This window comes from Protopterus annectens, chromosome 4.part0 (assembly GCF_019279795.1).
Source record: "Protopterus annectens isolate FY-2018-M chromosome 4.part0, PAN1.0, whole genome shotgun sequence".
Lineage (NCBI taxonomy): Eukaryota > Metazoa > Chordata > Ceratodontiformes > Protopteridae > Protopterus > Protopterus annectens.
In genome coordinates this window covers 1,876,649,273-1,876,671,654 of record NC_056733.1, presented here as the reverse complement: position 1 = coordinate 1,876,671,654, position 22,382 = coordinate 1,876,649,273, and the positions used below count along the sequence as shown (strand labels likewise).

At 42.2% G+C, this 22,382-nt stretch overlaps 1 protein-coding gene across 3 annotated transcripts in view; it reads left to right on the top strand.

Moving 5' to 3' along the window:
- Window positions 1–22,382, top strand: part of GEMIN5 (gem nuclear organelle associated protein 5) — a 1,677,795-nt gene that overhangs the window by 403,744 nt on the left and 1,251,669 nt on the right. For all 3 annotated transcript variants that reach the window (XM_044069545.1, XM_044069544.1, XM_044069546.1), the window contains 3 exons: window positions 450–589; window positions 1,268–1,439; window positions 16,798–16,983. In XM_044069545.1, the coding sequence (XP_043925480.1) occupies window positions 450–589; window positions 1,268–1,439; window positions 16,798–16,983 (498 nt within the window). The remainder of the gene's footprint in view (window positions 1–449; window positions 590–1,267; window positions 1,440–16,797; window positions 16,984–22,382) is intronic.

Sequence of the window (22,382 nt, the reverse complement as noted above, 5' to 3'; positions counted from 1 at the left end):
TGAAGGAAGCCTCTTCATTAGACTTTCAGTTATGAACTAAGTTTATGAAACCGTTCCTTACATGTTGTTCTGCTGTATGATTATTCTTATTTCAGTCTATCTTTTTTTCTGCATTTTTGTTTGTTTTTTTTTTTTCTTCATGTGTTCCTCTGAGAATTGTGTTGTCTTTTTTATTTTGTTCATTGTAAGCTGACAAGTGTCTTTTCAAGAGCAACAGGGAGTGCTTAAGTGGTTTGTTCACAGTATTAGTGTTCATGTAGGAGCAATAGAATCTGATCTGCATGTTTTCCACAGCTCACTGCTTTAACCATTGAGCTGTTAACACTCAGTATTTTGCTTTATAGTTTTACTTTTTACTGTTTCTCTGTCTGTTTTCCAGATGAACAAGTTTAATCTTCATTAATGTTTCTGTTTTGCTGTCTCCTTCTTCCCCAACATGCACATTTTAGAGAATCCACCAGATACTCCAGCCTTAATACCTGCGCCATACAGAACTCTGCCTGGACATACAGCTAAAATTACAAGTCTTGCTTGGAGTCCTCACCATGATGGAAGATTAGTGTCTGCCTCTTATGATGGTACAGCACAGGTAACAGGGTTCATCTAAGAATTCTGAGTTTAGAGAAGAAGGTAATCAGGTATTTGTAGGGGTACATTGTACTTACTGTGTAATTATTTACTCTTAGAGTAGGGGTAATGCATTTGATTCTTGGCTGGGGTCCCTTCTGTGCAGAGTCTGCGTATCCTCTCTGTGTTCACCTGGGTTTCCTTCTGCATTCCCAAGATTGGACATTCTAAACTAGCCGTGTGTGTGTGTACCTTCTATGGAAGGTTAGGCACCGAGCTGGCAACTCAACATCATAAAACTGTGCTGCCAGTCATTCTACTGACTGATACTCTATGGCAACCCCTAACTGGACCAGCCAAAAGGAGTAGAAGAGTAGAGGTAATATATTTTTATCTTTTGGTTAAGTATGTTGTGTTGTATTTTTATTTAACTGATATATGGGTTGATGCAGGAGGGGCTAGTTAAACATGACCCAGGATAAAAGACAGTTGCAGTAGCGGAAAAATTTTATAAAAGTAAAATTAATACTGTATAATGATGCAGGTGAACAGTAGGTTGCAGTTTTAGTCTTTTTTTAAATAAATTATACATGCACACCTATTAAACAAGTTACTTTTACTGATAGTTGTTTACATCTGCAAATTTTAATGATGCAGCATAACTGCAAAGTTAACTTAATATATGACATTTCTCCATTAGGTTTGGGATGTTTTAAAGGAGGAACCATTGTGTAATTATCGAGGCCATAAAGGAAGGTTGCTTTGTGTCCGGTGGTCTCCAGTAGATCCAGATAGCATATGGACTGGAGCAGATGACTTCACTGTGCATAATTGGATGGTTTCCAAGCAAGAGTTTACAAGGCCTCCCAAAGGTTAGCATGTTTTTCATTAATGAATGGATGTGTAATTGGTGCCCCGAAAAAATGTAGTAGTAGTGGTAGTCCACTGTTTTAGACCAGAATGGCTGTGTGTATAATAGCTCTTCATCTTTAACACAAATTAGAATACCCCAAAATCTAAAATACCAAATGATGACTGGTTGAAAACAAAACAAAAAAAAATCCTGAAACTTAAGCTCAAGAATTCTAAATTCTAGATATGTGCATAAGCTGTATAGTCAAAGAAAAAGTTAAGTATTAATAGTTATTGCGGTTTCGTCTTTGAACAGATGTTAACTCCATAGATGGGTCTGCTTGACAACATCAAACAAATGTAAAAAAATAAACAAAGGTTAACTCAGTACTACCCAAGCTGCATAGACATATGTTCAAGTGTAGTTATGATGCCATAGATGCATTTGCTACAAGGGTAGTTTTGAGACAACAAGCCTGACTTTTGAAACTCTTCATTCCCTGAGGATGTTGTAGCACTCCTAGGGATGCTGTGTTAATCAGGAAACAGTCATCATTCTCACTGCTGTAGTAGCCTTTGACTGTTGGGTTGTATTCTGGCCACATCTCTACATTGACTACTTATTGGCTAGCCCACTGATGGCAAACCTTTTGTGTTTGGCATGTCAAAAGCTCCTGGCACAAGATAATTCAGTGTACTTCACATGAGCAACGAATGTAAAATTAGCATCTGTGTTAACTCAGGTGTTGGTGATTGTTGACGTGTCACCCAAAACGTCATGGCGTGCATCACCTGATACGTGTGTGTCATAGGTTTGCCATCACTGGGCTAGCCCCTTGGAAGGACATCAGCTTAGGAGTTTATTGCATGGTTTCTGTCTTGAAAAGCAGAAATCCATACAAGAAGAATAACTAGGTTAAGGCTATACCCATTCCTCTTATTATGCAGGCCTTAAAGGATGTATTAAGTGATGCCTGCAATTACCCTGATTCTCAGCCTTTGGTCACCAAAGACTTCACACTAACACCACTTCCCCTGTGGACAAGTTGGTGGAATGTTAGACAGATTTCATAAGATAATTTCCTCCTTCCAGTTTATTCTGGCAGGTGTTGGCAGCTTGTGAGATTGTTCTACTAGACTTCTTTAAGAACGTAGGCCCTGTTTGAGTTGTACAATGTCAAACCTGTCTCAGGTTTCCAAATATGCTTTGAAGAGTGTGTATGACTGTACAGATACTGTGTCTAGGGCCACTACTTCCGGTACAGTTGTGAGAAGATGAGTTTTAGTATGTACTGAAAAATTTTCTTTTGAGCTGAAGTCTAACATTTTAAACTCTACTTTAGACAAGGAGGTTTTGTTTGGCTCATGCTGGTACTCAGGTTTTCAAATAGTTTGACAGAGAAAATTTAATTCAGGAAGCTACATAATTTTTCAAGACGTTATAAATCTTGTAAACCACCTGTTTTTTTAAGAGAAAATAATCAATACTTGCTATCTTCTGACAAAAAGGAAAAAAAAAAGAGCAGGAGGGGAGCAATAAAAACAGGGATCCTTTCCTAAAAGGCACAAGCTATGTCTTCAGAACGACTCTAGCATTCCTTCCTCCTGCCCTACCTTTCTCTCCCAGAAACTGGCTCTCGGTCTTTCCTTTTGGCATCAGATTGTTTCAGACTCCTGGGAAGTAATGGTTCAGGAAGATTATAGTCACTGACCTTGCATGTCAACACAAAAAAAATCTCTTTGTAGAACAGCTTGAGTAAAGACTGAAATGATGATGAGGATCCATGTGTAGTCATGGTGAAATGGGTGATAAATACCCTTTGCCAAAGTAGTAAACAAGCCATATTATAGTAACTCACACAAACATTTAAGAAGCAGAGGTAATAACAATTGGAGATTTTTTTCCTCGTTCTCCAATACATGCTTACCTAAGGAGTAATTGTGCCAGTGTCTTTAGGCCAAAGGGAAGAGGACATCAACTCCAGTATATTTCTAGTTCAAATAATGAGATTTCCTGGAGACAAGTTCTAGATCTTCCCTTTCTCATTTGTTTTGTAAAAGTACCAAAATTCAGAATGTTGACCCCTCAAGGTCTATTACCAGTCATTCCTCTTCTAAATTTTAGGTAACATTAGACCTTAAAGATGGTTATCACATTCCAATAGCCAGAGTTTTTAACAACTTTCTTAGATTCTGTTTCTGGGTCACATTATAATCTGTCTGCATTACCCTTTGAGTTAGCTACAACTCCTAGGGTGTTTACAAAATGTGTAGCTCCAAAGATAGCTCATTGTAGACTGCAAGGCATTCACATTGTTTCCTTATTTAGATGACATACTGATCTTGGCAGTGTTGCCAGATGTCAGGAGCCCTTAGCATGGGTTTCTTCACTATACTGCTCTGGGCTTCCAAACAATTGTTCAGAAATCCTTTTTTTCATTCTGTCACACAGGACTCTGCTCGTAGACTGCCTTCTAGATTTGTCCTTTCAAAAGCATTCTTAACCTAGGAAAAGGTGAATTTGTATCTGGAAACTTTCCTGATCTTCTGCTGTAAGACTGAGGCTTTAGCCAGAAAATATCTCTGGATTGTGTTGCTAGGTCATATATGAGAAAAATTTTGTGTTTACATAAAAGCACAAGTGGACCATATTCTCATTCTCTGGTATTTTCAGTTTCCAGTTTTGGGCTTTATCAAGAAAGAACTGCATTGGTGAAGGCAATAATATGTATCTGCTTTTGCTTGGGAAGTAGTTTATATGGGGCAAAGGTGAAAGGCCTGTGGAACAGTTCAGACAGACCAAAGTGCATAAATGTCAGAGGTGTTATCTGTGTTCCATGCTTTAGAATCTCTTCATGACCTGTGGTACCGGGGACTGTTAAGTGATTACGGACAATACTACATTGATGTAGTACATAAACAGGGGGGGCACCAGATCTTACTCCCTGTGCAGGCTGGCTATAATGACTTGGGGAGTTTGCTCAATAGATTTATGTAAGCTCCCAAGTATCTTCCATAGTGTCAGAGCAAAATGTGTCACACTAGCTGAGCAGGATGCAGACAGATCCTCATGAATGGAAATTGAATGAGGGGGTCTTCTAGAAGTGGATCCAGTTGTAAGGAACACCTCAAATAGATTTGTGCTGCTTTTCAAAACAAACCACTATAAATTCTCCACTGAGACTCCTTGCAGGTTGTTGTCTTTCGGCTTTTCCCGGTTAGGGGTCGCCACAGCGGAACTCCGGTCCGCTAATGATTGGCAGTAGATTTTTACGTGCTGAGTTGCCGGCCCTGACACACACAACCTTCAACGAAGGTACGCCCATTCATGCATGTCTCCACACAGAAGATGCTCTAGCTAAGAATCGAACATGACAACGTCTTACTGTGAGGCGACAACGCTACTGCAGCACCACTACGAGACTCCTTGCAGGTAGGGTTGGAAAACAGATGCATTTTCTTTCCTGTGGTTGGAATGTTGTTATATGCATTTCCACCTTTTCCACTGATATCCAGTCATTCTGAAGATTCAGAAGAAATCTCAAAAATTTATGTTCTTCATGTTTCACTGTTGCAGTCATCACATTTGGGTTATCTGCCTGCAGGTAGCCCTCAGCCGACCTGAATACCAGAGTCTTTGGATTCCTGCATCGGATGCTGTCTCTTCTATTACGTCAAGTCGTCAGGGGTATAAAACATGCAGCCGACGCCATTACATCAGTCTTTCTTGCTGTGCAGTGCCCGAAGCAGAAGCAGTTTGCAAGTGCCGGTCAGCCGACTCCTGAAATTTTAATTTTCGAGTTTCAGATCGAAGTCTTCGAAAAAGATAAGTACCCCGTTGGGGATCTTTTTTTCTTGCTCCAACTGATGTCAGTAAAAGTTAACAATTGTCTTACCCGTGGAAAGCAAATACCTCATAGAGATTTTCATTCGGACTGCATCCTCTATAGGCCCAGACCACCACGTCCCTCGCTGTCGGTTTTGTGCCTTATCCAACCCCCGAACTATTTGTCATCTGGCTATCTTTGCAGCAAATTACTTTCGTACTCTGTCTCAGTACTCTAAAATGGCTTTGTTAAGCCATCCGACTACATCTTCCAAAAAAAGTAAGGATAAAGACAGAGAACGCATAGGTCCAAAACTGTCAACTATGCTTCCGTTAAGCTAGTCGCCAGTCCGCTGGTACTCGGGCACTTTTGCAGCCCCTGATACCCGCTACTTCAGATTCGCTGGCCTCTGAGACCCATTCAGAGTCTGGTGTGCCGCAAGATGCTTCTTCGACAATGGAACCTGCGGATGTCTCTACCTTGGATGGGTCCGGAACTGCTGTGCATGCACCGGCTTCAAAGGGTGTATTCAGGCCGACAGACTTGCATTTTAAGCCGATGCCATCATCTTCATCCAGGCCTAAAACTCGCACCATGCCTAGAAAACCAAAGACCAAACAGCAGGCTCAGGCCCATATGCCTAAAAAACAAATGCTTAGAATGGCTGAAGACCTTATTACCTTAATTAGGGGAAGCCAGCCTTCCCCTTCTAAGAGACCTAGAACTGATTTTTTCCTTCTGAGTCTTCTGATCAGGAATCTGATATCTTTGCTCCTTCTGATTACCAGGATTTGCCCTTATCTACCTATGAGGATTCTGAAGCAGATGATTCCATTCCCTCTGCTTGCCCTCCAAAAGATTTTTCTTTCGGTGAAACCTTGCACACTCTTGGGGAGCATTTCCACTGGGAAAGCCAGGATTAGTCTGACTCCAAAAAGAGACTTGGGGAATTCTTACTCCTTCCTCATCACAGGCCTTTAGCTATCCCTCCTGGACTGGACATTGTAGATGATGCTTTCTTGGAATCTAGCCTTTCCCCAGACACTTTACCTCCAGATCCCAAAAAACCTGACTGGTATTAGAGTACCTGAATCTCACAAGTTTCCTCTTCAAGAATCATATTGCGGATCCAGAGACCATTTCCCAAGGACCAAAAGGCATTAAGGCTACCGCTGCCAAAAATACTACCCCTTCTGATAGAGATTTTAGAGCCTTAGACAGATGGGGTAAGAAGGTATATACTTCTACTAATTTGGCCATAAGGGCTTGAAATTGCCAGTTTCATATGTTAAAGTATCAGCAGCATATTATGGGACTACTTAAACAGAAAATGATGATTCCTGACTGTGCTGAACACACAGAATTACAGGAATTAATGCATTCTGCAGAACAAGTTGGCAAACATACTTTGCAATGTGGTTTTGACACTTTAGAAGCATCTTGCAGGGCTGCTGTCACTGGGTCTGTGCTTAGAAGGCATGCTTGGCTTAAGGAGCAAAACTTGCCAGATCATGTTAAAGCTAAATTAAAGGATGCTCCCTTAAACCAAGACCACCTTTTTGGCAACAAAGCAGAAGTCTTTCTGATGATTTTATAAATTATATTGGAACCACCAAAGAATTTCTAAAGTTTACCTATACCAGAGACCTTGACAACATTTCCTTTTTAGACATCTTTCAGGAAAAGGTTTATAAAAATAAGAGATTTCTTTAAAAACTCTTTAGGAAAAGCACTTATTTGAACTCACTACTGCATTTTTCTAGCACACACCCAGTCGAACAAAAGAAAGCAATAGTTAAGGGACAGTTTGTGTGTGCAGCCCGTATGGTATCTGATATTGATGAATATTTAGATGAATGTGACAACTTGAAAAATATGTTTCAAAAAAGAGGCTATCCTTGTAAGTTCGTTAGTGATATAATGATTTGAGGTGGTTAACGAGAGCGTGGGTTTTATGTACCTTTATTTTCTTCTAATATGACTGACAGTGGTCCTTCCACCAGTAATCAAGAAACTGACAATGTTGCAAGTAAGAATGATTATAAGACTTCTTTCATCACTGTATTCACTCAAGATAGTTGCATAGTAAGAAACATCTTAAAAAACTGGTCTATTTTGAGACATGACAAGAACATCAGACCACTAATAGGACCGCAACCTATTATGATATATAGGAAAGGTAAGAATATAAAAAACATAACTGAGAGCAGTAACTCTTACCCAAACCACAGGTCAGGTTCTATGAACAAATGTGACAGATGTAACTATTGCAGTTACATTAAAGAAGGCAATATTTTTGACATCAATAATATCGAAATCAGAATCAATCAGAAATACAACTGTAACTCGGAGAAAGTGATTTACTGTGCCATGCGTACCACCTGTTCTTGCTTTTACATAGGCAAGACTAATAGAAAGTTAAAAAATCGCATATACGAACACCTGTATGACATAAGGAATAAAAAAGAAACAAATTCTCTTAGTAAACATGTTTGAGTATAATGACCATAAGTTCCAATTTTTTTATTATAGACAGTATCAGTACCAACATGAGGGGTGGTGCATGGTCACTATTACTTGAGAGAGAATTATACTGGCAATTACATTTGAATGCTGGGAATTGGCCAGGCCTGGATGAGCACATTTCCATTAGCCCAATTTTAAAACTAAAGGCACTGGAAAGATTAATATATATATATATATATATATATATATATATATATATATATATATATATATATATATATATATACACACACACACACACACACATAAATATTTGATATATATATATTTCTCCATTATACATTTTAAATAATTCACATGTTCAGTATTTATTATGTTAAGTGTATTTATTTCTCTTAACATTTTCTACTATATCTAGTTTTTAGTATTTAATTACACATTTATTGTTTTAACACATTCTACTTATTTAAATGTTTATTGTACATTGTCATTTTATGAAGCAGTGTTTATATATAGTGTGTTTTTAGGGTGGTGTGTTCCATGAACTTTTTCAGTTTGTATTTTGTCTGCTTTTTAAATTCAGTGACTGTAAATATTGTGCGTTTAATGACATAATTGATTAGTTTATAACTGGGTGGAGCTTCCTGTTTGAAATGTATAAGAAGGAAGTAACTATGTGGGGTAAATTGTCTGCTGAAGTCTAGATCTTTCTGGACGAAAGCGCTCATCCTTGGATTTTTTTGGTCTGAAGTTAGTGGATTCTGCATTCTACAACTGTATGGTGATTTGCAGCCTGCATTACTTTGAGTGGGTTCAGTCCAGCTACTACTTCTGCCTTTTGTGTTTATCTGCTTCAGTTTGTGCTTTGTGACTTTTTTTAATTCCTTGAGCTCTCCAATAGCATCCCTCAATAAGAAGGTGCTAGATGTCATTCTGGAGGCAAGGAGGCCTAGTACTAGAAAATCTTATGCTGTAAAGTGGAAAATATACTGTTCCTGGAGCCAGACTCAGGGGTTGGGCACAATGGTGCCCAGCTTACCTCTTATTCTTCAGTACTTAACAGAAATGCTCCATAGGGGCCTATCCTTCTCAATTAAAATTCATGCCTCTGCCATTTCAGCACATTATAATAATGAGCCACCCCTCTTCTCTCACCCCCCTGCTAAAACAATTCTTTAGAGGGGCCAAAAATTTAAGACCTCCCAGGAGAGCCCCCACTCCAGCCTGGGACCTTAACTTTGTATTGGAAAAGCTCACCCCCCCCCCCCCTTTGAGCCAGCTGCAACAGCAGAGTTGAAATTCCTTTCTTGGAAAACAGCCTTCCCTCTGGCCATCACTTCAGCAAGAAGAGTGTCTGAATTACAGGCTCTCATGGCAGTGGAACCCTTCATTATCTAAGATGCAGACCGGGTTTCCCTCTGGACCAATCCTTCCTTTATGCCCAAGGTGGTGTCTAGTGTGGCTCTAAATCAGTCCATTCATGTGCCTACTTTTTTCCCTAATCCACAAAACAAAGGGGAACGAATACTGCACTCTCTGGACGTGCACAGACAACTTAGATTTTATTTGGACAGGACTAAGCCTTCAGAAAATCTGAACAGCTGCTAGTTGGCTTTGCTGCAGGGCCAGAGGGGAAGGCCATTTCAAAGCAAACCATTTCCAAATGGATAGCCCATTGCATTCATTCCTGCTACAAGCACCATGGAAATCTACCCCACAGGGGATACGATCACATTCAACTAGGGCTGCATCTACCTCTGCAGCCTTTCTCAGAGGAGTCCCTACCAGGGACATCTTAGTAGCTGCTACCTGGAGCTCTGTACATACTTTCACCAAGCATTACCACATGCCTATTTTTTCTAAATCCAGAGCTTGTTTTGCCACTGCAGTCTTGCAGGGCTTAATAGCTGGCCCTAATGGTCTTTTAACTTCCTCCTCCCTTCCTTAGCTTTGGGAATTCAACCCAAATGTGATGACTGCAACAGTGAAACACGAAGAACATAGTGCAGTTGTGTACACTTACCATAAATGTAGATGTTGGAATGTATTCACTATTGCAGTCCTGATTATCCTCCCTCCAGCCCCCTGACTTCTCTTGGCTCTACCTTTCCTTCTTGGTTGGTATATTTAAGTTTTTCTGGTGTATTTGCTTTTTGATGGAAGTGTACCATAACATATAATTGCTTCCCACTGTGGGGGAACCTGACATCTGGGGCAAGAAAAACTGATGTAATGGCGTCGGCTGCATGTTTTATACCCCTGACAACCTGACGTCATGGAAGAAGAGACTGCATCTGACACAGGAATCCAAAGACTCTGGTATTCAGGCTGGCTGAGGGCTACCTGCAGGCAGATAACCCAAATATGATGACTGCAACAGTGAATGCACTTGAACATCTACATTTATGGTAAGTGTACACAACTGTACTTTCTGGTGACTGCAGTGTAGTTCAGGCAACACTGGTTCTCCCTACTGGCCAGGTGCAGTTTCCAGAAGCTTCCTCAAAGATTTCATCTATTCATACAAGACTGGAACTTTAATGCATCCTGTTGTCAAAGAACTTCAACTGAATGTCTAGATGATTCAGTTCTGATACCTTTTAGGCACCCTTTACATGAGGATTTACAGCAGGTAATAAAGGAGGCAAGAAATGTTGCTACTAGGATATCTTGTGTTAAACAGTGTAGAAAATGTTCTAGTTGGTGCCACACCTATAACCAGGGCCCTATCTGTGATTAATAACTCTGCTTCTTAAACGTTTTTGTGAGTTACTATCTTATGGCCTGTTTACTACTATGGCAAAGGGTGTTTAGCCGTTATTTCCCCATGTCTGCACACACACATCCTCATCATCATTTCAGACTTTGCTTAAGCTGCTCTTCAAAGAGGTTTTTTGTTGATATGTAAGGTCACCTTTTACTCAGGTGACGCTTAATTTTCACAGCAAGAAAAGTAAAGATCCCAATTAATGTTCATCGTATTGACCACTGCTGCAGTAGTCTTAGCTATATGGGTTATTTCCTGCCAAGGATATGACAGCCAGCTTTTAAAGCTTCAGGGCATCTTCCACTCACTCAAGCTGTCAGGCAGCTCAAGCTGAGCTAAGTAAAAGATAATTTTGGGCATGAAATCCTCCAGAGCTTTAAAGCTTCCAAAAATACATTCCTCTAAGCCTTTCAAGGATCAAACTTTGTCTTTTGCTTTTCTCTCAGAGAAAAAAACTTCCATTTTCATTATTTGTTTCCTCTTCAGATAAGTTATTTTAAAGCAAGGAGTATTATAGCAATAACCCATGCCTGGCTATGGATAATGCTGGATTTACCCCCCGGTTGGTGTGGTTTGGTTATGAGGGCGAAGCTCGAGTGGCCAAACAGACAACTGTGGGTAAATCCCGCATTACCCACACCCAGAAGTGGGTTATTGCTATTATACAATAACATTATTTAAGAAAATAAATAATTACTTTTCTTAAATAATGGCATTGTATAATGCCTCCTTGCTGCCCTTCCGCAGCTGTGTGGTATTCTGCGGCAGTTCTGATGTACTGTGCATGCTTACGCAGTGCATCAGAGCTGTGGGTGGAAGTAACGGAGAAAGCAAGATCTCCGTTGCTTCTTACAAAGTGTCTCGCTATATTAAACCCATTTAACATAGTGAAACAGCTTTAAAAAAAAGCAACGGAGAAAGCAAGATCTCCGTTGCTTTTTACAAAGTGTCTCGCTATGTTAAAGGAGTTTAACATAGTGAGACAGCTTTAAAAAAAGCAACGGAGAATCTCTGTTGCATTTTTTAAACCTGTCCCGCTATGTTAAACCCATTTAACATAGCGAGACAGCTTTAAAAAAAGCAACGGAGAAAGCAAGATCTCAGTTACTTTTTTTAAAGCTGTCGCGCTATGTTAACATAACAATAGTGTTTTAACATCACCAGAGATCTTGCGTTTTCCGTTGCTGTAAAAAAAGACTTAACTAATGGAAAATGTCCGGGCGACCAGACCTTTTTCCATTAGTATAAGTCTGATTTACAACGTGCACGCTGACCAATCAGCGTGCACGTTTTGGAATGTTAATGGAGCATCGTTGTATAATGTGTTTTTAACAGACCATCTTGAGACTGCAGTGTACCTTTAACTGGGGCACTTGTTTTTTTTTCTCACTTTGAAAGTGGCGTAAAGTAACTTAAAGCATGTTTTCTGTGGAGAAATTGTGTTTTACTTTTGTGGAGATAACATAGTATTTTAAAGTGCTTTTTACTGTATGTTTTCTGTCATAAAAGTAACTTTTCTTGACTGGTACTTACTGGTAATTGCTGTTTGCTTCCCTGTGAAAAAGGCACCATGTAACACTTTACCATCCCCACAGTTTGTCTTTTTTTTGCCCACAAAAAAAAAAAAAAATTAGCAAACCGCATTTGCCACCACAGCAGGCTAGCAGTTTGCCATAGCCACATGTGGGTGACTCAGCTGTGGTCATTTTTTGTACCTCAGACAACTCATCTTATACCCTGGATCTCTCTGGTGTAGCACCTACAGCTACTGTGGACCAGGAGTTAGCCAAATCCTCTGCGGATTTTGAGATCTCCTCAGTGGGCAAAGGAGAAGCCACTGTTGTCATTCCTGGGAGAGGGACAGGCAAATTTTCCCTGTTGTCAGAATGCTGTGCCCATCCCCAGGAAATCTGCTGCTGCCATTAGTAATACTGTTTGGTGCCATTTTTCCTATAAAAAAGAAACAGAAAACGAAGCACGTATCTACTTCTCCCCAATTTCCCTTGGAAAGGAGTAGTTTACTGTGTCTAGCATGAGGTTAATTCAGACTGTGATCCGTTTTATAAAGTTGTTTCTGGTAAACAAAAGGTTTCCTCTTTTTCTCAGAAGATTCAAGAGACTGAATCTGAACAGGACGATGCAGGACTAGATACAGTTTTTTTTCCCCTCAGATTTCTGATTCAGAATCAGAGGCTCAATTTCTGATTCTCTCTGTAGGGTTTCTCTTTAAGAATACTGCTATTTTCTGAGACTATTGGTAGAAAGTGCCAGTGTTTTCAGAGGGAGAATATTGAGGTTTATCACACCCTCAGAAAATTCTGTGTGTTACATAAAGATTTCCAGAACCTACATCTATATCCCCTGCTCTGTCTGCTTTAGAGGATGTGTGTTACTGCCTGCAATTTACCTGACAGCTTCCCCTAAAAAGTCAAATAGGGTGTAAAATGTTCCTCGGTCTTTTAATATTTATACACTGTTCCCAAACCTGACCCAGCAGCTGTATCCTTAGTTGATTATTCTGCTGCTAAGCACTTAATTCCATTACCATCCTTTCTGATAAGGATGGGAAAATTACTGATAGGTATGGGGAAAAGTGTATACTTATGCAACTTTGATTTTCAGAATTTTGAATTGCCAGGTTCATATGTTAATGTTTGTTCTGACAAGGTGTGACGGTATGACAGATATTTTATCAATAGTCTCTTCTTGTGAGGAAAAAACCTGCTGTAAATAACTTATTTTTTTTCTATTGCACAGGTTGTCATTGTTTACAGTGCGTGTATGACTATTAATACTTCTTCCAGGGCTATGACCACTGGTACTGTTTTGTGGAGGTTTGCATGGCTGCATTCTCAGAACCTCCCAGATGATGCTAAAAATGAGATTTTAAATTCTTCTTTGGATAGAGGTTTAGTTTTTGGACCCTCTGCTGCATAGGTGATCAAAGTGTGATGAAAGGGGTAAGCTGATGTCGGGAAGTTCTAAGATTTTCAGTCCTTTTCCAAATTTTCCAAGGTATTTTTTATCTCCTCATCCAGTTTTGGCAACAGAATAAGCAGTCTTGACAAAATACAGGTAAACAGACACTTAAGATGAAATGGCAAGGGGGTTCCAAAAAGAAGTCTCAAACCTCCCAAAACCAAGCACAGTCTGTTTGAATGACTATTCAAGACCTTGAAAACCCCTCCTACCCTGACTTTTTTTTTTTTCTTCCAGAATGTCTGAATGTCCATTTTTCTGTTTGACAACAGATATTTTCAGACAAATGGGCTCTGAAAGTCATTCTTCAATTTTGCAGATGGCAGTGGGAGAATTCTTCCTTTCCTGGGGTTCATTCCTCATCCTCCAGGTTTGACTGTCTTATTTTACCCTGTTCTTCACATGCTGTCTCAAGGAGTGATAGAACCAGTTCTTCCCTCCCAGGTGGGAAGGATTTTTATTCAAGGATGTTCCTAGTGCCAAAAAAATGAAAATGCTTGGAGATCAGCTCTAGATCTTTCTTTCTTGAACCTGTTTTTTGATAGTGCCAAAATTCAAAGTGATATCCACTTTACAACACGTTGCCTCTTCTTTCTCTTTCAAATTTCCTGGCAACACTAGATTTAAATGATGCTTATCACATCCCTATGCATCCAGATTTCAGATGTTTCTTAACCTGAGTGACGCCTCCAGGTGCATCTGCAGTTAACTCCTACAGATGCCTCTAGGCGCCAAATATTGCTTGTTCATATTTGCATCAGTAATTGCAAAACCATGCTATGTACAAGGTTTTAAAATATTTCATTGTAAACCTTATACAATGGCAAACTCGACTGCATTAATATTTGACCTCTGTCTAATGCAGCTAAATAGATATTAACTGTTGTTTTTGTGAGATTCATTTATATAGATATACTTTTCACATTTTTCTAAATATCTCAACAACCAAGTAACACAGACAGAATTTCTTAGCATCATATGAAAGCTCTCAGCAAGAAGTCATGGTGGTGTAGCAGTAGCGTTGTCACCTCACAGCAAGAGGTTCTCCCGTTCGATTCTCTGCTGGAGCGCCTTTTGTGTGGAGTTTGCATGTACTCCCCGCGGTCCAGTGGCATTTGAAAGACATGCGTGAATGGGTGTGCCTCCGTTGAAGGTTGAGCATCAAGCTGGCACCTCAGCCCTGTAAAAATCTACTGTTGGTCATTAGCGGACCAGAGTTCCACTGTGGTGACCCCTAACCGGGAAAAGTCGAAAGAAGAACAAAATATGAAAGCTCTCCGCAAGATGAATAAAATGCTGCTGACAGTATGTTTAACTTGTGTGGTTGCTGAGATATTGTAAGTTGTTTACAAAATATTACAAATGTAACAGTTACTGTGTTTACTGTGGTTTATAAAATTCAGTTTAAGATCTAGAACCTAAAGAATACTACTACTGTAAAAATAGTTTGTGCTGAAGAGTTTGCCATTTATACTTCTTTCATAATCCATATGGTTCCAGCAATATGAACATTTGTTTGAAATGTGAGGATGTAATTTGATTTTCTCAAAAGGCTTAGGCTCCGCCCATTGGAAGTTACAGTGCAAACTTCCTGACCTCCATTGGAGTGAATGAGTTAAGGTTGTGTGTGTCAGGATCATATCAGTTCTTTGCCTTAGCCTTTGGGCTATCCATTGTTTCAAGAGTGTTCACAAAGTGTCTAACTCCACTTATTGCTCATTGTAGGCTACATGGTATCCATATCTTTCCATGTTTAGATGACTTGCTTATCTTTGCAGAGTCTTTTTCAAAGTATCAGGAATCTGTCTGTTGGTGTGAGCTCTCTTACACAAGCTGGGTTCTCAGAAAACATTCAAAAGTCTTTCTTGACTCCTTCACACAGAAGTGTGTTCCTGGGATGTCAAGTAGACATCTCAGTTTAAAGAGCCTTTCCTCCACATGAAAAAATATATCTTTATCTGGATCTATTTCTAAGGTTTTCCACTCTGACTTCTGTCACTGTAAGGGAATACCTCAGGATTTTGTGTCACATAGCATCTGTGATTCTAATGATACCCCTGGCAAGACTTCACATGAGAAAGATAGTGGTATCTGAAATCTCTTTGGTGCCAGCATCAACACCCTTTATTTTTTTCAATCCCAAGTCTAGGGTTTGTCAGAAAAATCTTTTTATGGTGGAAACAACAGATACCCTTAAATCCAGGCCAGGTCTCGCCTTCACCGTCGTTGCTGTAAAGCACTCGCTCACCACAGACCCTTCAGACATAGCTTGGAGAGCAGTTTCAGGAGCAAAAAAAGCAAATTTCAGGTTTTTCTCTGCATGTTATGCTTTCTAGTACTACTATTTTTGCAGTAGTTTTTTTCTTGAGAAGCTTCACATTCAGTCTTTCCTTCATTTCATCCTCTATAGTTTTATCAGCTTATCTAAACAGCTACTTATAGCTGCTACTTCTATTTTTCCAGCCTTTTGCTATATGACTAGAGTTGCCTCCAATTTCTCATTTTATGCACCTCTGAATGCATTTGATTTATTTGTTTCCCTCTAAATGACTGGAAGACCAGTGCTGTACCAAAGATGAAACCAGAACTGCTTTTTGCTAAACAGCTGTATAACTCTTGCCCAGTAGAGTTTTTCTCCCTCTCTTTCTAGTTGATTTTTCTCTTATTTTTCCAGATTTATTATTTGCAACCATCAAGGCCATACTTTGACTAGCAAGTAACTGAATTTTACCCAAAAGGTTAGCTTTTACTAGCTTTCTTACAGCCATTTTCTTTTTCAAATGGGACAACTATAATGAACCTGCTTTTCAAAGTGCATGCATCTTGGGCCTTTCACTCTTCCTACATTTATGTGGTGGTCTGGTTGTTTCTGGGGGAACTACCCCAATGTTTCATCTACTGCAGAGGGTTTCACAGGATAAGTTATAAGTCCTCTCTTAATCCTGTGATCATCACGTGACCTCTGCATTAGCTGCATTGCTGTGTTTTTCTTTATCTCATTGCTTGGTTGCTTTAGCTACTATATTGTGGCAGTTGGTACTCTTCATGTTTATAGTTCTGTGTATGTGTCAGTGTATTTTTTCTTGCAGTTACATCCCCCTGTTTGACTAACTGTTAAGAACTGGAAATCCTGGGATCGTGAGTGTTCTGCAACTAGGAACATAAATTTTAACACAAGACCACCAAGATTTGGACAATGTACCTATATATGCCACCCAGTGCAGAGAGCCCTTTCAGAGATCAGTTGATATGGCAAACATGTACATATTTCTGTAGTATTGCCCTGTGTAAAACCTGTCTGTTATGAATAATTAAAACCTGAATTTTATATGTGTACAGGTAAAAAACAAACAGAGCTTGAGCTGAAGAGAAACTCTCAGTTGAAACCTAAAACTAAAAAGAAGAAAAGGGCTGTGAAGGAAATAACCAGGCAAGATTTCACTGATTCTCTGAATGCAGAAGAAAACCCAGCATGTGCTAATGAGATGGCATCAGAGCCAGAAGAGGAAGAAACTGAGGTGCAAGGTAAGCCTTTAGCATAGTTAGCCTTACTTTTGAAATAAGCATGACTAAATGCCTTTAGCGTTATCTTATGGTAGCAAACATTTGTCAGTGCTGTATGTTTGGTAAGATTTTTTTTTTTGTATTTTAATTGTGCTTGTCTTGAGCATGTATTGTGATCAGAAACAGATGTATGGTGTGATGATGCTTCTGCAATGATTACACACAGTAACTGTGAAATTTCATTTGGTTATTGTAAGCAGAATACTGTTTGATGTGGAATGAGCATTAAGTTCATGAAATGGGTATGAAGAAAAAGCCGTGTTCAAAGTTGTAAGTTACAGAGAGTCAGTGGCAGCAGATTAACTAGGGTAGGTCAGACATCCCTTTCCTTAGTCCCAGGTTTCAGCTCATTCAGAAGAGCAGGTATTCTGAGTCGCCGAATAAGAGAGGATCTGATGCTATCTGTGTCATTATTTATCATGGATGGGTCTTGGTCTAACCTCAGATCCAAGCCGGCAAAGTGAGCGACACGATCTTCCCTCCCATGAGTTCCTATTACCTATAATCCTCAAATTTTGTTTGCTGCGATTAATGAACAGACATGTTCCCTGCTGCTCCAGCTTGCTAGTTCAGACAAGTGACTTTTTTGGGTTTCTTTCTGTCTCTCTATATCCCTTTTTCCTTCTGTATAGCAGGGGTTTTAGTGTTCAGTAGCTTTTAGGATTAGTAGGGTTCCCCCCATTAGTTTTCCGTGGCCATTAGGGTTTTTCCTGCCCTTTTCCCTTCCCTTTCTTCTGCTTGTGCGAGTGTTTTGTGTGTGTGTTCATGTTGGTGTCCTAGGGTTTTTTTTTTTTGTTATGGCTGGCAAACCCTTTAGCTTTAGGTGTTGCTCCTCATGCGATCGGAAGCTAGCTTCTGCCGACACGCATGAGGAGTGGGACTACTATCAAGGAGAGGCCCATTTGGAGATCATATGTAATATTTGTGAAGCATTCAATCCCAGGGCTCTCCTAGACCATAGGGTCTAGCTGCTTAAAGGGATGGCCAAAGGGGATCCCATAGTCTTGGGCTCCCCCTCCAAAGCCCCGTCGGAGGAAGCCCCCCTTCCTCTCGGGACTCACCTTCTAAATGCCCCAGGCTATCGGATCCATGTGTCCCGGGTCAGAGTCCAGCCTCGGGGGCATCGGCTCTGGGGTCATCAACTCCAAAAGCCTTGGCTCACCCGGCCAGATCAGACTCTTTGGAGACTCTGAGGTCCTCTGATCCAATCAGGTCAAAATCCCCCTCTGCTCCCTCATCGGATCCGTCCATGGGGAATCTTGTACACTCTGATCCATCCGGGTCTTCGGATCCGACAGCTGCCTTGGAGCCAGTTATGATTATTGATCTCCTGGCCACTTCCAGAGTCTGTGATAAAAGGAAGCCCAGCAGGTCCTCATCTAGGGACCGCAGACACTCCAATTCAGGTCATTCTTCAGTTTCCTCCCAGTCTTCTAGGAGTTTGCTCCCATCTGATGTGGACCAGATGATGAGGAGCTTTCTCAAAGCCCAAATGGAGCTAGACTTGCTTCCGTCCCCTAGCCACTTGCCAAGGAGCGCTACATCCACCTCTGGCCTCCTCTTCTCCAGTCTGACTCCTGGGATTTTGGCACCCTGGGTTCAGAGCTTGTCTAATGAGAGGCTGTCTGTGTCGGGTAATGCTCCCACTCCCACTCCCACTCCACCCGAGTCCCTGGCTGGCTCAACCTCCTTGCCCTCAGGGTTGACTGCCTCAGGCCTGAGAGATCCCCGGAGGCCACTGGGGGGGTGTTAAAGTCCAGAGTTTTCAGACCATTCCCTTCTCTTGGGAGCCTCTGCACGGGATAGCTTAGGATCAACACAAACTGGGGGCGTTGGTACTGTGCCGGGGTCTCCCCTCCCGCCCCAGTTGGTCATGGCCAGCAGGGAGGAGGGTGAAATTTTGTCCAGTCCATCTGCCTTCCGGGGGATAGAGAGGGTCCATCTCTGGTTGTTTAGCAGCCTCTTCCTCTGCTCTGGACCCAACCCTGCCTAGTTCTGTTTTGGGTGGCGAGCCTGGATCATCAGTCCAGAGTCAGCTCCCCGGGGATTGCCTTCAGAAGGACATTACCTCCATAGGGGTACCCTCCTCCGAGTCCTCCGCAGAGCCCATGGTGGAGAAGCCTCCTCTGAAGAGGACGTGCAGGTGGAGGCACCTAGACTCCCCTTGAGAGTCACTCACTGAAGACACGGATTTCGAGAATGTGTCTGAGGAGGTGTTCTTTGGTGACATACTCGAGATCCTGAAAGAGTGGGATGGTTGGTCTTCCCCTACCCCATCCTCCAAGGAATCCGTGTTCCTGAAGGTGTTTGGGGTGGGCCCATCTTCCTCCTGGGTGTCTCCCCCTACGGACGAGTTAGTCCAGCTCATTGCTAGCAGGGAGTGGAAGGAGCCGGACACAGTTGAACCGGTCCCCAGGAGGGCGGATAAGTTTCTCAGCCCCCCCCCCCCAAAAGACAAGCTATTCTGGAATAAAAGGTGTCCCTGTAGATGCTATTGTGGTTGCCACAGCCACCAAGCCACAGCCACCAAGAGAGCTTGCGGAACAGAGCACTAAGGTCCATCCCCCTAATAGGGAATCTAGGGCGATTGACAGTTTTGGGAAGCGAGTATGCCTCGGCTACGTTCAGACTTAGGACTACAAATTTACATGGCACACTTTACATGGCTGCAAAGGGATTTGGTTTAGGAACATTCCCCTTCCCTTTCGCAGTTGCTGCCTCCGGAGAGCCTTAAGTTCGTTTCTCTGAAGCTCTCCACACTCACTTCCCTAGCTAATGCCTCGATGAGGTTGATCTTGAATGCAGTTGAGGCCACCTCACAAGTGATGGGTGCAGGCATTGCTATTAGGCATCATGCCTGGCTTCGCCTTTGTGGGTTTGCGGACAACTTTAAGGCATTCTTTACCAATGCCCCATTCAATGGATCTACACTTTTTGGTCCCTCGGTAAAGGAAACATTGACCCGCAGTGAGCAGGAGGGAAAGATCTTGTCTGCAGTGGGGATCAAGTTTTCTACTCCCCAATGTTCCTTCTTGAAAACTCAGAGGAGTAGTAAAAAGCTATGGTTCTGCAGGACAGTCTTTCTTCCAGGGTGCTCCTCAGGAATCCTCTTCTTCCAGCTGGGGAAGGAGATTTGATGGCAGGCACACCGCCCCAGAGGCAGAGGGGGTCCGCAGAATCAGGGCTTCCGAGAACCCTTCTCAGAGAAGCCCACACAGCACTCCTGAAGCACTGCCCGACTGCTCTGTGCTGGAGGCAGTCTGGGGTCGTATCTCCTTGCACCATCTGGCTTGGGCTGCTATTACCTCAGACCAGTGGGTGCTAAACATTGTGTCCAGGGGATACTTTATACCCTTCAATCTAAAAGCCACTCCTGGACGTCCCACCCCACCAAAGGGGTTAGCTTTCAAAGAGGTGCAAGACCTCCTTCAAAAAATGGCCATCTAGAAGGTCCTAACAGGACAACAAGGATCCCGGTACTTACTCTCACTCCTTTTTAGTGCCCAAAAAAACAGGGGATCTGCCTGCCATTCTGGACCTCGTCAAGTTGAATCCATCGGTCAAGAAGTTGAAGTTCTGGATGGTCACTGTTCAGTCCATCCTTCCACTTCTGCGCAAGGACACTTTGATATGCTTGATAGAGCTCAAGGATGCGTACTATCACATAAAAATAGACAGGGACTCCCAGAGATTTCTACGCTTCTGGCTGGGGGCCAGTCATTATCAGTTTAGAGCCCTGCCCTTTGGTCTCGCCTCAGCCCCCCTGGGTGTTCACCAAATGTATGGCAGTGGTAGCAGCCCATCTCCGGCTGCAGGGTTTTCAGGTCTTTCTGTAATTAGATTGGCTTCTCATGACTCCTGCAAAGCATCTTCTCTCTGTATCCACAGACTTTGCTCTAAGCTTGTTTCACAATTTTTACATTACCGTCAAACTTCCCAAATCACAACTTCCTCTGTGTCTGAAGCTGGAATTTATTGGAGTTCTTCTGGACACTCTGCTGGAGACTGCAGCTCTTTCCCTGCACAGGGTAGACATGATCCAGGAGCAAGTTCTCCTCCTACTGGATTGGGACATCTCATTTTGCAAGTCCTTGGGTCGATTGCGGTGGCTATTCAGTTGGTTTCCCTTGCCAGATATCACATGCGAGTGCTTCAATGGTCCCTAGTGGTACAGTGGTCTGCCCACCTTCACACAAAGTCCAAGCCAATCCGATTTATCTCGGGTTTGCAGGTGCCACTTAAGTTGATGGCTCCAATCCAAGGATCTTCTGCTAGGGAGACCCTTTTGCCTACCACAACCCCAACCCATGGTGACCATGGACGCTTCGCTGTAGGGGAGGGGGGGCATTTTCAGGGAAGGATGGTCCAAGGCACATGGTCCCCCTTGGAGACCAAGTTGCACATCAGTGTCCTTGAGATGAGAGCGGTCCTACATTGCAAGCTTTCCAGGACCACCTTCCTCTTGGGACTGTAGCAATTCAGACAGACAACATGGTGGTAGTCTGGTACATCAGCAAGCAAGGGGGGACACTATCTTGTCTACTGTGCAGAGAGGCAATGAGTGTGTGGAAATCGGCGATGGCCTTCGGGTGCTTTCTTCTTGCAATGCATATCCCCAGCGATTCCAATGTGCTAGCAGACAAACTCATGTCTATCCTGAGTCCCCACAAGTGGTCCCTGAAAAGGTCAGTGGCAAGCCATATTTTCAACCAATTGGGATCTCCAAGCTGTGATCTGTTTGGATCTCCAGCCAATCACAAATGCAGCAGATACTTTGCCTTTACCCCCCCCCCTACCGAGGGAGTCACACAGTGATGCTTTGATTCTCGATTGGCTGCTGGGACTCAACTATGCCTATCCCCCAACACCCCCCATTCCCAAAATTCTACAGAAAGCCAGTCGTCTGAAGGCTCGCTTCATCCTCTTAACCCCCTTCTGACCCCCCTCAAACATGGTTCTCCCTCCTCTGGTCTCATCTGAAATATCCGCCTTGGATATTATATCCGGTCCAGGATCTCTTCTCCCTTTCATGGGGACTTCCGCCCGATCTGATATCCCTGAGGCTGAAAGCATGGTACCTACAGTTCCAGTGATCGTCATTCGAAACAAGTTACCTTCCACAGTGAAGGGTATTATTTTGGCATCTCAGAAACCTTCCATTAAAAAGGTTTATTCCAGCAAATGGAAGAGGTACTCTCTTTGGGCTTGTCAGGGGGACATTGATACCTTTTCTGCTCCGGTTCTGGGCATTCTGTCTTTTTTCTTCTCTGTTCCAGCAAGGGGCAAGTTTCTCGACAATTAAGCTACAATTGGTAGGTATTTCCAGTTTCACCTAAGCGACAGTCTCGTGTGTTCTCCTA